This window comes from Prionailurus viverrinus, chromosome D1 (genome assembly GCF_022837055.1).
Source record: "Prionailurus viverrinus isolate Anna chromosome D1, UM_Priviv_1.0, whole genome shotgun sequence".
Taxonomy (NCBI): domain Eukaryota; kingdom Metazoa; phylum Chordata; class Mammalia; order Carnivora; family Felidae; genus Prionailurus; species Prionailurus viverrinus.
The window spans coordinates 72,676,901-72,696,329 of record NC_062570.1 but is presented as its reverse complement, the minus strand read 5'-3'; the positions used below and the strand labels follow the sequence as shown (position 1 = coordinate 72,696,329).

Sequence of the window (19,429 nt, the reverse complement as noted above, 5' to 3'; positions counted from 1 at the left end):
TGGTGAAGTGTCCAAGTCTTGTTATGAGATCAGGTCATGATCTCAGGGTTTTTGGAATCCAGCCCTACGCTGGGCTCTACATTCACAGTGCAGAGCCTGAATAGGATTCTCTTCCTCTCTCTCTGCCCCTCCCCTGCTCATATTCTCTCTCTCAAAATAAATAAACATTTAGAAAAATATTTAACTAATATATTCACTATAAGAAATATAATAAATATAAAGATGTAGATAGGTTAAAAGTAGAAGGGTGTGCAAAGATACACTATACAAGCACTGGTGATGAGAAAGGTGAAGTGGCTATATTAATATAAAAGCAGACTTCAGAAAAAGAAATGTTACCAGAAATAAAGAAGAATATTTCATAATGCTTAAAAAGCCAATTCATCAAGACTACATAAAATTTCTAAATATGTATGTATCTAATAACAAAGGTTCAAAATACATGATGGAAAAGCTGACAGAACTGAAAAGAAAAAAAAGAGATATACAATGCAATTGTAGGAGATTTCAATAATCCTCTTTTAGAATTTGAAGAAAAAAAACCACAACAGCAAATCCAAAGACTTGAACAAACCTATCAGTCAAATTGAGCTGATTGACATTGATAGAACACTATAGTAACAAACTGCAGAATAATTTTTTTTCAAATGAATATGTAACATCTCACAAGATAAAGCATCTTTTATGTTGGGCCATAAACCAAGTCATAATAAATATAAAAAGACTGAAATTTTGTAGGATATATTGTCTGACCACAATGGGAATAAATTATAAATAGATAAAAAAAGGAAATTAAAAAAATTCCCAAATATTTAGCAATTAAATCACATACTTCTAAATAAGCCATATACCAAAGAAAAAAAGAACAAAGAACATTATAAAAATGTATTAAACTGAATAATAATGAAAACACAGCCTATCCAAATATATGGGATGAAGCTAAAATGTACTTCAAGGGAAATTTCATGGTCTTTAATATTTATATTAAAAGTAATACAGGATTAAAATTGATTCAAGATAAATACAATAAAAATCAAAGGTCTTTTTTTTTTTTTTTTTTTTTTTGGACAGGCAACATGATTCTAAAGTTTATATGGAAATGCAAAAGACCTAAAATAGCCAAAATAAGTTTTAAATTTTTTTTTTTTCAACGTTTATTTATTTTTGGGACAGAGAGAGACAGGGCATGAACGGGGGAGGGGCAGAGAGAGAGGGAGACACAGAATCGGAAACAGGCTCCAGGCTCCGAGCCATCAGCCCAGAGCCTGACGCGGGGCTCGAACTCACCGACAGCGAGATCGTGACCTGGCTGAAGTCGGACGCTTAACCGACTGCGCCACCCAGGCGCCCCAAAATAAGTTTTAAATAGAAGAACATATATGGAGGACTTATTCTATGTGATTTCAAGATTTACTGTAAAGCCACAATAAACAAAACAGTTTGGTGGGGTGTAAGGATAATGAATTGATCAATAAAATAGAACAAAGAATTCAGAAATAGACCTACACATAGAATAAATAAAAATGGATTACAGATCTAAATATAAAGCTAAAACTATAAAGCTTTAGAAGAAAATGCAGGAGAATATCTTTGTGATCCTGGCGGAGGCCACGATTTCTTAGATGGCACCAAGAATACACTACTCAAAGAAAAACTTGATAATTGGATAACATAAATGACTATGGCTTCTCAAAACACACCTTGGGAAACTAAAAGGACACCCTTTAGACTAAGCAAAAAATATTTACAATACATATATCTGACAAAAGATATATATCAGACATATATAGGTAACTCTTAAATATATGTACATAGTATATAATATAAATACATGTATATATAAATATATAACATACAAATGTATAATTTATAAAATATATTTAAATATATAAATAACTCTTAAAACTCACTAAGACAAAGACAAAAGTAGAATAATGACTACAATTAACATACTAACACTATGAAGTATTAATGAGAATATAAAGCAACTAGAACTCTCATGCATTGTTGGTAGAAGTGTAAAATGATGCAACCACTTTGGAAAACTTTCTCGCAGTTTCTTATAAAGCCAGGCACAAACAGTCCTACTTTTAGAAGAAATTCTATTTTTAGAGGCAAAAAGACTTATGAGTGAATTTTTATATTAGCTTTATTTCTAATAGCCTGAAAGTGAGAAAATCCCCTACATCCATAAACAGATAAATGGATAAACAAATTGTGTATTTAACACAGTGGAAATCTACCCATTAACAAAAAGGACCAAATTACTAACAAATCTTCAACATGGTTGGATCTCAAAAATTTTAATTTGTATCCAAAAGAGTACCTATTATAAACTTCCATACTTGTTTATGAAATTCAAGAGTAGGTAAAACTTACTCTGTAGTAATAGAAATCAGTTCAGTGTTTGCCCACAGCTAGGAGAATGGATGATTGAAAGAGAGCACAAGGTAACTTTTTTTTGAAATGTTCTATTATCTTCTTTGGGGTGGCAGGTACATGAATGTATAATTAGACAAAATTCATAGGATTTACATTTGAAATGAGTGTACTTATTATAGAATGTGTATTAAGTTATGCACCAATATGATTAATTTTAAAAAGCAAAGTAGTTCTGTTGTTTCTTTATACACACAAAAAAGTTATTCATTTATTTTTTTTTAGTATATTAAGGAATTTATTTTAGTACTTAGTATGTGCAGAGCTCCAGGTTAAGTATTATGGAAGAACACAAAGTGGTTACAGAAACATTTCTTGACCATCAAGGAACTTAATAGTTAGGGTAATGCAGTAGTTCAGAGTTAATGAGTTGATCTATGAAGAGAATATAAAAAGCAGACTACCTGACGGATAATATATGCTCAGCAAGTTTATTTTGCTTTACAGAGGTTGAGAATTTCCAAGGCATAATTGAGGAGGTGATATTTAATGTAGACACTGTAGAATAGGTTTTTTAGAAAGCATCAAGAATTAGGGAGACATTCAGGTCAGGAGGATGTCATGAGCAAAGGTGAAGTGAAAAAGCACAACTTTTGTACAAAAGAGTGAGATATGTTTGGTGTACTCATTTGAACATTTAAAAAGCTTTCATGTAGGAAAAATAATAGAAGGCAAATCACTAGGGCCAGATTATGGAGGGTCCTTAAAACCAATTTAGGAAGTATAACCTTATTTTAAATTTATTTTTTATGAATTGTCTATACAGAAATAAAACAGATAAGAAAGGATATTTCATCAGTAAAAACTCATTTTATAATTTCATTTTATAACATTAAATGTAAAGGCAATTAACCAGAAAAATGAAGGCGTTTTAATGAACACAAAACTAAAATTGGGGCTTGCTGATTTTAGATGGGAGTTCTTTTGCTGTTTTTGTTGTTGTTGTTGTTGTTGTTGTTGTTGTTTTATTTTTTCTTTTTTAATGAGCCTCAACTTCCACTTTATTTCTGCTATATTTTCTTTTGGTTGCATCATGTTTAGATAATCCTAATTCAGAAAGCTAAATAATTGTAACTAGTATTCCTGTAACAGTTTACTTTATTTTATTTTATTTAAAAAAATCTTTCTTTTAACGTTTATTTATTTTTGAGACAGAGAGAGACAGAGCATGGACGGGGGAGGGTCAGAGAGAGGGAGACACAGAATCTGAAACAGGTTCCAGGCTCAGAGCTGTCAGCACAGAGCCCAATGCGGGGCTCGAACTCACGGACCGTGAGATCATGACCTGAGCCTAAGTCGGCTGCTTAACCGACTGAGCCACCCAGGCGCCCTTGTAACAGTTTACTTTAAAGTTGATACATATCTTCCAATAAAGCAGAGATTTATTTCAAGATTTGCATAATAAATATTTTAGCCTGGTGGTACAAGTTAATGAATTGGGAGTTTTCAGTGTGTTACCATTGGAAACATAACAGATTTGAGTATGTATGACAGTTTTTGTTATGGTTTTCATATTGTTTAGATATATGTATTTATTTATTATTTTTAAAATGTTTATTTATTTTGAGAGAGAGAGAAAGGGTACAAACAGGGGAAGGGCAGATAGAGGGAGAGAGAGAGAGAGAGAGAGAGAGAGAGAGAGAGAGAGAGAGAGAGAATCTCAACCTGGCTGTGCACTGCCAGGCCAGAGCCTGATGTGGGGCTTTAACTCACAAACCATTATTTCATGACCTGAGCCAAAATCAGGAGTTGGAAGCTTAACCAACTGAGCCACCCAGGCACCGCTAGATTTATTTTTTCAAGTTGCAACTGGCAGAAACCCAACTCAAACTAGCTTAAGCAAAAACAGGACTCTATTGGCTTACATTACCAAGAACCTCAGGAGCAGAATTTGGCTTTTGCTATTTTTAGATCTAAGTACGCTAACATGATGTAAAGATTTTTTGTTTGTTTATCTTCTTTCCTGTTTGTTTTTCTTTGTATTTTTGGCTTCCTTCCCTCTTTTTGCACACAGGCTCTCTTCATGTGCCAGAGAAGATGGTCATGACAATCTCAGACCCACATGCTTATAGCTTCCAACCTGAACTTAAGAGAGCCTTTCTGGGCAGTTCCAGCAGAGAATTCTGATTGGGTCAAATTACTCTGTGTGTGGCAAGGAGGAGCAGTAGGAGGCAGGCAGTAGGGTAGAGCACTGTGATTGACAATTCCATCAGGACAATAGTGATATTCAGACATTTTTCCCCAAAGAAACCAAAAGAAGGAATATAGGACACAGAAGTTATTGTTTCCACAGTCTAATACAGTTTTTTAAAAGCAGTTAAATAAGTATTGAAAAAAGTAAAAATTAAACATTTGTAGTACCCAAAGAACAGTGTCCCATGTTATATGGTACAAATACCTCAGCCTTTGGCAATGGAGCAGCAGAATATAAGAGGGATCATGAGAGGATGTCATTATGAGTAATAATTTTATTAATACAGACAGCTGTAGTTTCTAATAGAACATTCTTACTCATTAAAACTGTAGTAAATTTGAAGGTGTCGTGGGCAATGAGCTACCGTGAAAAACGAAGGTCTCAGGCTACACATTTACTCCTTGAATGTGAAGATAAAACCTAATTTGGAAGGGATTACTTTTTAAGTTCAATAGTATTTTTAAGCATCATCTTAATTCATTCCTTGGTGGACGATATTCAGAAAAGGAAAGCTCTTTGTTCAAACCAAGAAAAAGCATTAAGGAAAAGGCAACATGAAGGAACAGGAAGACCAGCTTAATGGAGGAGTATGTATGGGAGAACTGGCCATTGAACACTATTGACTTTTACTGTAGTGCCTTGAAATTTTAGTCCCCCTCTCCAAGGAACTAGAGTGCTCCACTATATGTCTGAAGCACTTAATAATAGGCATAATTATTCATTTTCTATTATATGCTATGGTATATAAAACTGATGTTCAAATATGATTTAAACAGTCATTTCGGTAAAACCAGCACTGAACTAGAGTCAGGGCTCTGTCACCAACTGTTTGACCTTGGGCAACTAAATGACTAACTTATCTTACCTCTGTTTTCTCATTTTTGGAAATGAGGGTGTTGGTCTTAATGATTGCTAGTATCTTTCAGGTACAGCAGTAGGCTATGAGCCTCTGGATTATCTGCTGGTTGTTTCTCTCTTTTTCTGTATTGGCACTGGTAGTAGTTGTACTTTGATGGATATGGGAGAGAAACTTGGTCTTGAATGATCTCTCTGATACTGTTCTAGGTGCTAAGCAACCTTGGAAAGCAGATGAGACATGTATCTCTTACCTGCATAGAGCAATGCGACTTCCATGAATGTATGTTAAGTGCCAAGTTTAAGGGATTCCTATAAAAATATCAAAGATTTTGGTAGATAAAAACAGTGCAGATAGAGAATATTGCACCTAATGTGATGATTTCTATATGTGTATTTCTACCGGGTTTCAAGTGTGGATCTTTTTCTCCCTTATGAATATGCCAAAATCTTGCACCTAACAGTTCTAATGACATTTCCAAAGCTCCCATTGACACACACACAGACACACACACATACACACTCACAGTATATTATCTAGTAAAGTGGCTGTGGAATTAACATTTTTTCCTGGAAGGAAAGTATCTGATTTAATGACCAAATCATTTTAAGGCAGCACAACAGAATTTCACAGGAACTAAATCTATTTCTTCACACCGATCATGCATGTTTTACTCAAGCATTGAGTCATTAGCATGTTTATAATGGTTCTAATTTAGCACAACATTTTCTGAATTTTATCCTTGAGTCATTTACAAATTGTTCATATTGAATAAACAAAGGAAACAGATTGCATTTTATACTTAGTAATTTATCTGAAAGAAGAGGGGAGGGTTAATTGTTTTAAAGTTTTGGTCTGTTTGGGGAAGTGAGCCTGCTTTTTCATTGCTAGGCATAAATGCCATTTCTCATATTTTCAGGGATGGGGGGTGCTATGGAGGAGTAAAATGAAAAATTAAGGCAGGACAAGATTGGCCACTCCCAGAGGGGAGTGTGGAGCAAAAGGGGAGCTGGCACGAGATTATCCAAAACAGTTGGTGCATTCCTTAATGATCAAGTGCTTGAGAAGTCCAGCTCTTCCTGGCAGAGCATCTGTGTTGATGTTTATATCATTGCCCTGCTGTATGGGAAAGGCATGCTTTCTCTTGCTGCTTGGCTAAAAATAGGATGGACTATAGCATTGTATGAGATATTTTAAGATAGCAAAAACATTTAAGAGGTTAAAGGTTTGGCTTTTGGATCAAAAAAGATCAGTGATATAACTCGTGGTGTTTCTTGCAGACTGAATTTTATCCAGAGTTTGTCAGTGATTCGAACTCTGTTAGGCAAGTTATTCTAGGTTCATTTGGTGCAGTCTTAAAAAACCCATTCTGCTGTCTTTTCTGTCAGCTTCCCAGAATGAAGAGCAGGCCTGAAAACAGCCTCTATTTATACCCCCTTGTTCGTATTTGGAAAATCAGTTGTTTCATTGGAGAGAGGCGGGGAGAAGGACAGCACAAGCTGTCGTCAGGGAGTATGCTTTGTACGTTATAGTGACTTCAAAATAAAACTGGCACATTTTAGTGTCTAATTATTTTTAGTGAGCTTGGAGGGTTTTAATTAAAATTTAAGAGTGCTCTTCAAGCTCTCCAAGCTCCAATTTTATCCCACTGTATTGTGGAGCACTTGTCACTGTGGAAAAATGTACAGTAACTGGCATGTGTGTCTCTGTTTCATAATGAAAAATGTGGGATGTATGATCAGCAGTGGTATAAATGTATGTTGTCATAACTAGTTGTAAACCAAGGTCAAAGTTACTTTTGATAAGTTATCATTGTTCTTGCACACATAGAAAATTTATTGCACTTGAAATTTATGATTCCAATGGTAAAAATAAAAGGAATTGGTTTAATATTCTCTTAAAGGAGTTAATAAAGCAGTAGGAAGTCTGCATACAGGGGCAGCCTTGTTTTCCTCAGTAAAATATTTAAAGACATTTTTCTATGTCATGTTTCTAACGTTTTAGCATTTATAACTTTACATATCGTTTTGAGGCCAAAGGAATAGTTAAGTGTTTACTCATAGTCAAATTGTTTTAAAGTACCTGTGTAATAAAAATGTTTCCCATTATTCTTTCCTATTCCTCCATGCTTTAGTTTTAGCAATTATTTATTTACTCTCTTTGACACATTTGAAATACCATCACTTTGTGCAGGATGGGAGTTTATACTACGGTGGCTGTATTTAGGAATAATTTAAAATTGTTTCTAAAATATTATCATATAGATTAGGAAATAAATATATCACATACTCTCACTTCAAATTTATCTGTACTGTGAAATTAATTGTTAGCCTGGTAAAGCATTCTTGACTTACCTGGCCTGAAATCTAAATACTTAGGAAGCAGAAACATTGCTTTCCAATCCGTTATGCAGGATATTTATTAAAAATAAGGTCTGAATTGTGTTTTTACTTTTTTCTTTAAAAAAAGTTTCTTTAAAGAGAAAAACTTAAATTGCGAAGGAAAGAAAAAAAAAACAAAAAGAAAAACTATGCCACTGAGAATTTTAACATGTGAAAACCTTTTACATCCTTGATTAAAATATAAGCAAGAATTGAAGGCCAGCTCTTCATTTCCGAGTCTTGTTTTACTCATATGATTTACAAAAATTAGAAAAGATAAATATAATAAAGTCCTGCATTTTACTGAATATGTATTGGTGTGTGAACATTAACTATTTCAAAGTAAGATGGATTAGTTTTAGCATCTTCCACTTTTATGCTGAAATATTATCATTTTTAATAGGTACATATCATTGTAACATTTTTTTGTCTTGTAATGTTGTCGTTCTTTCTCTTAATTTCCAAAGGGTATGTACTTCCTCTTTTAGTTTTTAGCTGAAGATATCTCAGTCAAAATACTAAGATTTGAATAATCAAGAACATTTAGGAGAAGTTCACTCCTTTTATTCCATTTGGCATGCTGAATAACTACTGAATTAAAGCAATTCTGCATGGTCTTTACTCCTCCTGTGTATATAATACAAACTGGGCCACTTTACTTATTCTGACTGCTTTGGTTTTTGCATTTGCGCATGATCAGAATGGGGTAAAGTTTGATATGATCAATTACCTCTGTAAAACTAGTGTCCTATTAGTGTTGTTGAAGGATGTGCCACATAGAGGATGAATATTTACTTTTAATTTGCACCCTTACCTGGAAATTGTTTTGAGTAGGAAATTTGAAAATATAAATTTTCATTTACAACTTTATCTATTACATATTTCTTCATCCTGAGTCAGAAACCTCTCAGTGGTGGCAGTGGTGTCCTTTGCCTGTGTGGTATTTGTTAACAATCTGCATCTTCTGGTCTTTTCTCCCTCATTTTACTTGCTTTACATTATAGTATGGAGCATGCTTAATACTACTTGTAGCGATTTGGCAGTCAGATAATTAGGTGAGAAAGCTGAGAGTTTTTCAAGAGACTTCCTGAGTTTTGAATCTTCCCGGAATCTCTTAGACTTGAGATTAAACATTGATAAGGTTGTATGTTGTGACTTTTATTGTCCTGGAGTTAAAGGCCATCAGTGACTGCCTTTATTTTCATGAGTTATAAATATAGACATGGAAAGACTGCTTTTTTTTCCCCCTCAGTTTCTTCTACTGAAATGGGAACTCATATTAACTAGATTAACTCAGCTTTATGGTGAGGATTAATTTTTTAATAGGAATGTGAAATGCTTTGATGTTATTAACCATTTTATTAATGAGTAGCTTTTATGTGAAGCTGTGTACACATGGTCTGATTTATGTTTGAAGTGTGTGTTCCTGTTGACCATACAGTTCTATTTTTCTCCATGAAGCTTTAGCATTCTTTTCCTAGAGCTCTGAAAGATTTTAGGTCTATTTATAGAAACGAGAGACATAGTTTAGCCTGTCTTACATTTAGTGTGTATATAATCCTAGTTTCTGAACTTGCTCTGAATTTGTGATCATTACTAGTAATTTGGGCTTTTGTCTTCTACTATTATAATATATGCTCTCAACTCAAATTTGAACCAAACAAATTATGCTTTAGCATTTATATCAGTGATTATCAGTTTAGTGCAATGTGATAACATGTATGAAAGGGTTAAAGAAAAAAGAAGTAACAGAATTAGGTAGAATAGGAAGTTGAAGACATTTTGCTGATTATTCTTATCCATGATCTGATGTTACATCAATCTCTCTCAGAAATTTAAACCTGATTTGAGAAAAACTAATGTCTGTTAGATGTGGCTTTGAGGATTTGCTTCTTAATCCCAAACTTAGTATTACCTTTTTTTATTACTTTAGCATAAACACAAAATAGGTATAAAACAAAGTATACACCTTGTTTTTGAACTTAAAATGAAAATATCAAGAGACCATTTTGGAAATTAAATACAAACCGTTGTGTGAGCATAGACCCTTTTGGAAGGTCACTCAAAATCCAATTTTTAATCATGGTAGTAGATCACTTGTTGAAGCCTCAGAAAATAATTAATAGGAAAGAATGGAAGAAAAGGAGGAGGGAAGGATAGAAGGGACGAAGGAAGGGAAGGGACCGTGAGCTTTCAATTAATCGAATAATGCTGACTTCTATTTAGAATGAACTTTAACTTCTGTGATAGTGAGCTAGTATGGTTGTTCTTCGTCAGCCATTTCATGACACACTGATCTGGATTCCATCCATTCTTTGATTGATTGATCATGTCATGGACAAACGTTAATTGTTTTCGCCAATACTTTCTAATGATGCAGTGGTCCTCTCATCTCTTACCCAGGGCTCACTGTATTTTTCTAAAGCTTATCTAGTTTCTAAAACCCTTTAGATCCATCCTGACCTTACTGTCATTCTGAAAAATTCAAGGAGGATTTAGAAGTTGGAGAAAAAAATGAAAGGGAAAATGCTAAATAGATAGGTACTGATATGGGAGAGGAAAGGCATTTGGAATTGGAGTACTATTTTAAATACAATTTTAAAAAGAAGTTATCAGAATTTTGACACTTGGAATGTTAAAGTTTAATGGGAGTATGCTTTGCACTGAGGATTTGGTATTTAAATCTGCATTCCCTTTTGGAAACATGGCCTATTTGTTAAGATTTGAGGCTTAAAAGATATATATAAATAGTTGTAAGCAGTAGCACCAGTTGCAAACCCATCTAAATAGAGAGAAAAAAATGACTCATTGAGAAAAAATTGCTAATTATTAGGGCATTCTAAAATTAAATTTCTGTAACCTTTATGAATCCTTATAGAAGCAAGTATAATCATTCCCTATGATCTAGTATGTTAGATATGCAGTTGGGCAAATAGTGTTTGAGTATTTTCTTTATAAGAATATGCATCTTTTTCTATAGAAAAGTTTTAGCAGTTTTTATTACTGAGGGACAGAAAACATCTTGACTTTATTTTCTTTGAATTATCCTCTAAGTGGGTATTCCACAAAAGTTGTCATATGTTTATTTCTTTTTTAAGGACTATGTGGTTACAGTTTGACTGGTTTCTTCCCCCTTGAAGATTTGTCATTCTTCCTTGAATGGCACATAAATTTTGCTTAGACTTAGAAAAAAATCACCTGGATTAAAAGGAACAACATCTAAACTTAAATATCAGAGGAAATCGCCCCCTTTTCTGTCCTATCAGTCTAAGAAATGATAAATGCTGACTGAATATTAATAGAATTATATTTATACTACCAAGATAAGATTATTGAGCATTATCTTTTTTCCCCCCTGGGAATAGTTTAAGTAGTCAGGTAAAAATAAATTTAGTTGTGGTATTTTGTGATAGATACACTAATATAATTATCTATATCCTAGGGTTAAAACAACAACAAATATAGCCTTGATCATTTTTATAATGGGAGAATTTCTCCATAAGTTGGCTTTTGTATTTGTAGTATTTTAATAGTTGTAAAATATATATGTAACATTTTCCATACTTACTTTTTAACTCTAACAGATTCCTCCTGCATGGAAAAACTACTTTCAAAAGATTGGAAGGAAAAAATGGAAAGACTAAATACCAGTGAACTTCTTGGAGAAATTAAAGGTACAATATACAAAATATCAAACATATCAATGTAGAGTATATTATTTTGTATAACAACATGTTTGCTGATCTCTGTATCCTAAGATTAAATTTTTACCTCTAATATGTGTTTAAACATGAGAGGGTAAATATGTAGTGTGTCCTTGAAATTTTATTCTTTATAATGCTTATAGAATGAAATTTTTCCCTTCTGTTTTTATTAGTCTATAAACATATAAATTATAGGGTAAATTGCTTCATTAACAGTCTGAAAAATAAAAAAAAAGTCAAAAGATGAAGAACAAGTTAATTTTAGTCTTTCCTCTCGAAATCTTAATAATGGCTTGATTTATGAATCCAAATCATTAATTTGAATTTCTTCTGGTCAAAAAGGGTCAAGGGTAGCATCTATAAAAAAGAGTTTATTGAGTGTATTTTACATAATGGTTTGTGGGTGTTTTCTGAGGCTTGGTTACCTTTTTCAAATCCTGGCTCTATCACTTCCTAGCTGAGTGGCTTTGGGCAAGTCACTGAATTTTTCTGTTACAAATTCCTTATATCTAAATGGAGATAATAACAGTTCCTACTTCATAGGCTTATTAATAGGATTAATACAAGTAAAGCTTTTAGAACAGTTGTTGGCACTTAGAAAACACTCGTGAGGGTCAACTGTGGTTGCTGTTATTATTAACATACCCATAGGATCATAGGTTGACTGATCTCAATCAGATTTCATAGAAGTTAACGTTTCATGACCTCTGACCCTAATAAGGATGAGCATCTTTAGTTCTGAAGGTATGTGATTGATGTTATTATTTTGAAACATGTTAAGATTCATTACAAAATTAAGTTGTCCTATCAGTCAGGAAGTTATTCTTCTTCTTAACTCTCTCTTGTTGATGCCTTCATGGAGATGAAGTACTTTATTACTAATTTTGGTATCCTAAACAGAATCCATGGTTATTAATTAATTCTATCAGTTGTCTCTTGCAGACAGACAGTCATCACTCCAATTTGCACTAACAATTTGGGAACCTAATTACATTAGTTTTCTGAAGTTATCAAATAACTTCAGATGAATCTTCCTATTGGTCATGGATAATGTTTTATTTAAGATAAACATCTGGCAATAACTCTGATGAAAATGTTATTTTTAATTTATTACCCAAAATTGCCTAGTGTTCAGGTATGTTGTGTTCAATTCAAATGAAGACAAAAGGAAGTCATCTCTTTCCCAGGGAATAATTAATAACTCATTTCATTAACTAATATAGTATTAACATTAAGTGGAAATTGAATATTATTTTGAATTCCACTGCCTCTGTTCTGTACTCAGAAAGGGCATTTGCTATTTGGGGAAAAAAATCTTAACTTATAAATGATGGGTAGAAAGAAAGTCATTAGTGACATATTCTCTATCCAGCTGCAGTAACATGTTGTGTGCTACTTTGCACTTCATTCTGTGTTTTCTATCCTTTCCAAAGTCATTGGTTTTTTAACAGTGAGAACAGTAATGGTTTATGCAAAGGCAAGCTTTTGCCAGCATGAATGACAGGGGTCTTGCTTTCTCTTAGTGATGTGGAAGTTAATATTTTATTATGTCATGATTCAGCATCAAGTTTTTGTGCTTCAGGTTATCTCCTCTCCCTTCCCCCGCTTTCCATCTTCCTTTATTTTCCATTCTGATTATGACTTTATGATGCAAAAACTGTACTAGCCTTAGATGATCAAAATGTCTAAATCTCAAAAGCAAAAACACATGCAAATTTAGGCTTTTCAAATTCTTTAACTTTTTTTTCTGGATTCTGTATGTGATATGTGAACTTTCATTTGTGTGCTGCTCTCAGTTTTATGAGCATAGGAGATAAGATTCTTACTAAATTTTTCATCTTGATTTATTATACATAATTGTCTCTTTTTACATCCTAATATTTTGTCACCATAGCCATTATAAAAAATATACCAATAATATATTATCATAAAAACTGGAAAAAAATAGTTTAAGTACCATTCAGATAATTTGATTCAACCCCTGCTAAAATTCAACATGCATTTTTAGTCTAGGTGAGATCAGGCCAGTTATTATCCACCTAAATTAGTTATAATTATTCTGAAATTTTAATGTGGTTTAAATACTATCCCCAAGAAGTACATACTATTGTGGGCCATCAGTATTTTATATCTCAAACAACCCTCATTACAAAATTTGTTGTAAATGAATTTATGATAAATTCCTTCATTACATATTTGTTGCAAAAATAGAGAAATAGACACACAAAAAATAAAATGGTTATTTAATTCTACCTGTATTATTTTGTTTAATTTATGCATATACTTGTTAAAGTTTTTCCTTAAAATTAGAATCTTTTACTGTTCTTTTATAATCTATTCTTTCCCATTTAATGATATATCAATAAGTGATTAAGTCATCTAAAATATTTTTATTTACAGAAAATATCGTATGAAGTGAGGTTCTCATAATTTGAGTCTTTTATTCAACATTTAAGTAGTTTTTAAAAATTATTCGTCATTGTAAAGAAAAACTTGAATATGGATAACTTCCTAATAATTTTCAGTATTAATTAGTAGTTATTTTCTTAGGACATATTCCTTAAAAGTGAAATTCCCGAGTTAAAGCATGTGTTCTTTTCTAAAAAGGCCATTGACTCATACTACCACATTACCCTGCAGAAAGGGTACAGTGTTCCACTCTCACCAGCAGTGTCTGCAAGTATTCTCTTGCCCTTAGTGGCAAGTATTATTACTTCAAAAATTTCTTGCCAGTTTTTATAGGGGAAAATGATACACTATTTCTGATTTAATTTGAATTTCTTTATTATTGTTAATGAAGAATCTGACATAAATTTATTTGTAGTAAATGTCTCTTCCTTTGAGAATTGCCTGTTTATGTTGTTTGCCCATTTTTCTTTTAACAGATTTGTCTAGTTCTTATGGTTCTGTATGATTTTTAGTGTATATTTTAATGGTATTAACCTTTATGTCATATATGTTTCATTTTATCATTTTCTTTTGCATTATGATTTTTATTGTCAAATCTCTCCCTCCCTTTTCATGCTCTTTTATGTTGGAGGTTTGTTTAGAAAGGATTCCCCCACTCTGCTATATTTTGTTCCAATTCTTTGACTATATTTTTAATCATTTAACCCTTTAATTCCTCTTGAGTATATTTTGATGTGTAATTTCAACTAGAGAAACAACTTAATTTTTTTCTTAAGCCATTAACCAAATATATCTGTATCAGTAATTAAATAATTGATCTTTTCTGTCTGACTTAAATAACATCTTTTACCATACTGATTGCATATTTGAAACCATTTCTCAGCTTTTGGTTTTATTCTATCGATCTATCTAAACTTTTATTACTAATGTGCTATATTAATCACTGTAGCTTTATGGTATCTTTGAAAAGTAAATATTGCAAGACCACATTCATAATTTTTCTTTAAGGTGTGTGCATACTTCTCTAAAGTTTATTTTAGGCTTACATTTAATTTAGTTAAGTGTTCACTAAAATCCCAAAATAAGTTTTTGAAAGATTATATTTATATGAAACTATAGGGTGAACTGACATCTTTATAGTATTGAATCTTTTCATTTAAAATAATTTATTCTTTTATGTCCCTCAATGATGATTTTTTTTAAATGTAGATTCTGTGTGTTTATTTTGATATTTTCTCTATAATATTTAATCTTTTTGCTTGCTCTCATGAATGAGACATTCTTCATTCTGTTTTCTTTTTGTTATCATATTTAGGGATGCTAATGAATTTTGCTGGTTCATTTTATAATTTTCCTCTTTATCGAACTTATTAGCTAAAATTATATTTCAGCTGATAGGTTTTCTCTTTTTTGGCAGTTATGCCCCCTTTTTTCATCCCTTCTCATATTACACTGCCTACAATATCAATAATTATATTAAGTAAACATGTGATAGCAGGTATTTTGTAAAGTTTTTAATTTATGGAATTGTTTTTACTATTTCACCCCTAACTATTAAGATATTTAAGATATTCTTTATTATTAAAAGAACATTCTAGTCATAGTTTTTAGGAGTTTCTATGAGAAATTGCATTTTATTTTATGGCATATCTTATTGGTTTTTGTTTTTCAAATTTACTGATGAAATAAACCCTGATTAGTCATGGTGCAGTCTTATTTTAATGTACCGAATAATTTTATTTCCTCATATTACAGTTGTTATTTTTGCATCTGTAATCATAAATGAGATTAGTTTGTGTTTTTCTTTATTTGTACTCTTTGTTCACTCTTTGTACCAGAGTTCGTGGTTGAATTGGAAAGCTTTCCCTCTTTTTCTAGGCTGTGTAAAATATTGAATAGATAATGTGAGGATTACTTACTCCTTGAAATTCTGAGAGAATATACCCATAAAATATCTGGGCCTGGAGTTTTTGTTGCTAATAATTGTTTTTTTTTTCCTTTTTACATTTTCTATTTCTCTTTAAGTCAGTTTTTCCAGAAAAACATTTTCCTAGAATATTGTATATTTCACTGAGGTTTTCCAATACATTAATATTGTTTTAAAATACAGCATCACATATTTTAAGTTTTTTATTTTCTGTTATATATTCCATCTTAAATTTTGCATACTCATTTTCTATCCCTTTTGTCCTTCAATTTTACTTGCCAGTGGCTTATCTACTTATCTCTTTTCCCAATATCCCAGTAATTATCCAGTTTTTAGATTTATTTCTCAATTCTGCTGCCACTTGAGTATGCCAACTACTCCATATTGTTTTTACCTATATTATCTCTCCCAGGCTTATTTCCTTATACTTTTTCTTTTGTTTGTTTTTGATACCCTATAAATTCCTAAACTGAATATTTCATTTTAAACATTGTTTATTTAACAATAAAGGTATTTTGGCCATGAATATGTTTGTAGAAATAGCTTTATGCATCCCATAAATTTGGGCTGTTAGAATTCTCATAGTCATTATTTTCCAAATAGTCCATACTTATATTATTTTCTGATTTTGTGCATATATATATATATATATATATATATATATATTCTTCTTCTTTTGGATTCGAGAGTGGAATGAAGCTGGGGGAGGGAGGAAACATAGCTTCTATTACTATCACTGAAAAATTCTATGTGGTGCGTTAGGTGCCTGAGTGAGAATTAAAGTATTGACAGTAGAATGATTAAGAGTAGTATTAAAAAAATGAATCTTGGAGCACCTGGGTGGCTCTGGTGCTTAAGTGTCTGACTCTTGTCTTTGGCTCAGGTCATGATCTCATGGGTCATGGGTTCGAGTCCTGCATTGGGCTCTGGGCTGACAGTGTGGAGCTTGCTTGAGATTCTCTCTTTCCCTCTCTCTGCCCTTCCCTCACTTTTGTGTTTTTCTTTTTCCTCTCTCTCTCTCTCAAAATAAATAAATAAATAAACTTAACAAAAAATTCCCTCCTAATCCACGACCATAGAGAAGAACTTGAACATTTAATATGAATAATAATTAGAGATGTAGGGAAGTTTGACCTAGTATATGTTGGTTGGTTGATTATAAGAGGATAAGAATTGTGTTTTAAGGAGTTAAGGAAATAATTAAATTATTCTCAATGTACAAAAGAATTTAGGAATAGTTAATGGCTATCTGGCATTGATACTGTTGGACTGCATTAAGAGAGAGTACCTCAGATATACTAGGAGTTCACAAAATATTTATGGAATGAATGGATGAATTTAAAAAACAAAATCTGGAAATTTAGCTGGAAATCTGGAAAATCTGGAAATCTGGAAATCTTAAACAGGGATATTGTAGAGGATATTAGAGGGTGTTCCTACTCTGGTGGAATGTTATCTTCATGACCTCCTAAAGTTTTTTCAAAATTAATACCAGTGTTTACTATATTTTCTTAATTATAAGACTAATCTTGAAAATGTTATCGATTTCCTGCCAATAAGTAATATAGTGAGTACTTTTTGTAAGGTGCTTTATTTTATACAAAGGAAACAAAGGACTAAGACATCTACATTATTTTATTTGATCCTTATTATAACAATCCATTAAGGAAAATATTTTTATATTGATTTTATATATGAGTAAAAAGACTGTGAGAAGTTACATGGCTTATGTGGGGTCAGTCAAAAGTTGTGGCAGCAGGTTTTGAATCCTGCCTCTATAGCCTCAGAATGTTATACTTCTGCAGTGGGCAAAGGAGAAGATAGACTCTGGGCTGTTTCTGCCTCCACAGTATACAAACAACCAAAACAGTTTCGCTTTTACCCTTTTCTATGTAAGTGCAGCAGTATTGCAAAGCTGGAGGGCATATAGGTAATACAGTTTCTCTCTATAGAAGTATTTATCTTGATCTGTACCTGAATTTAAGAGAGGGGGGAGTCAGATGGTAGAAGGACACAAGGTAAGACAGAAGTACTGATAGGGTCCACAACCCATTTGAATGTATGTTTGAGTTGTACCAAAGGAGTGAGGATGCCAGAATAATTATGGTTATGAGACATTTCTAAATGCAATGGTGACATACCTAATGAAATCAAGAGCACTAGGAAATCAGCCTCTGCCTCCATGGATAGGCCTAATCTTCTGTGGTTTATGTGAGAGAATCCTAGCCAGCTTCCCTGTTTTGCACACATGCCCTTCTATGCTGTGGCTGGCATCTCCTTGGTGTGAAGGCGCCTCCCTGGGCAGTGTGCCAGAGAAACAGTAATGCTGGTTGTGTTTGACTTAGCACAAACTGTTTGTGCTTGTGTTTGTCAAACACACAGATGATATGAGAGACAAAAAAATAATTATGTGATATGAAGCAAATAAGGAAAATAGTGTTTTCCTTCCTTGGTCATTTATGATTAATCATTGCAATGTTTACATTTAGGGATTAAGGTAGATGTGCTCCTAGGTATATTCTGCTGCAGCTGAGAAAAATGATAGTCTCTTTCTGATAGGAAAAAAGTTGACTAAAAATTCCTTTAAACAGAAAGTTCTATAAATTATTCCCAGTGTTTTTCAAAGCTGTGACTGAAACACAATTGCTTATTATAGTTATTCAACTAATATGTCTAAGAGGCTTGTTTGAGAGCCCGAATGTTTCTGCCATACTTTACTACTAAAGGTTTTAAGTATTATTCTCTGTTACTTCATTAGGGTTGTTACTAAGAGAAATAAAATTAGGAACTGTGTGGCGTCAAATAGTACAAGCATATTACAGTTGTAGTTGGTACAAATACTGAATTAAAAACATGAATATATTATAATATTGCCACTGTGTGTCACTGAGAGAGACTGGTTTCATTATTAGGTTTGATTGTGGACATAAATCTCTGGAGGAGAGCACAGGAACACAACAGTCTTAGTTGTTTGTTTGTTTTTTTTGTCTCCAGTGTACCGTAGATCTTTGAAGATCAAATGGTGTAGGTTATTCTTGAAGTAACTTAAGCAGTACTGTTATCACCAAAAGGTCAGAATGGATCTAACAGCATTCCCACAGAATCAGTGTTCTGCATTCTAGGTTACTAGCTTAAATGCCGATTCTCTCTCCTAGTTTGTTCACTTTTCTAGTAAGGGCCTAAACTGTATCTAAGTACTCTGATTACTCATTCCATACATTGCCCTTTCAACAGAATTCTCTGTTTTTTAGGAATAGTAATTTACAGTTATTTGTGTTTTCAGTTGTAGGCAATCACAGAAGGACTAGAGTGGTTTTCCAAGAGCTATGACTGTACACTTTACATATTCATTTATAAGTGAGTTTTTGTTGAATTTCCATTTATAAATTTACAGCAATTTCTTCATCTGAGGGAACTGAAAAAAAATCTGGAAGTGTTTAGAGGAGAATCATCTGCCACTTTTCAACTTAAAGTCAGCAAAGTTCACATACCTAGTGATTCTTGCTGTTTCACAGGATA

The 19,429-nt window shown here is 32.6% G+C and overlaps 1 protein-coding gene across 17 annotated transcripts in view; it reads left to right on the top strand.

The window, feature by feature from the left end:
* Positions 1-19,429, top strand: part of SOX6 (SRY-box transcription factor 6) — a 614,016-nt gene that overhangs the window by 345,399 nt on the left and 249,188 nt on the right. For all 17 annotated transcript variants that reach the window (XM_047877037.1, XM_047877035.1, XM_047877036.1 and 14 more), the window contains one exon: positions 11,455-11,544. In XM_047877037.1, the coding sequence (XP_047732993.1) occupies positions 11,455-11,544 (90 nt within the window). The remainder of the gene's footprint in view (positions 1-11,454; positions 11,545-19,429) is intronic.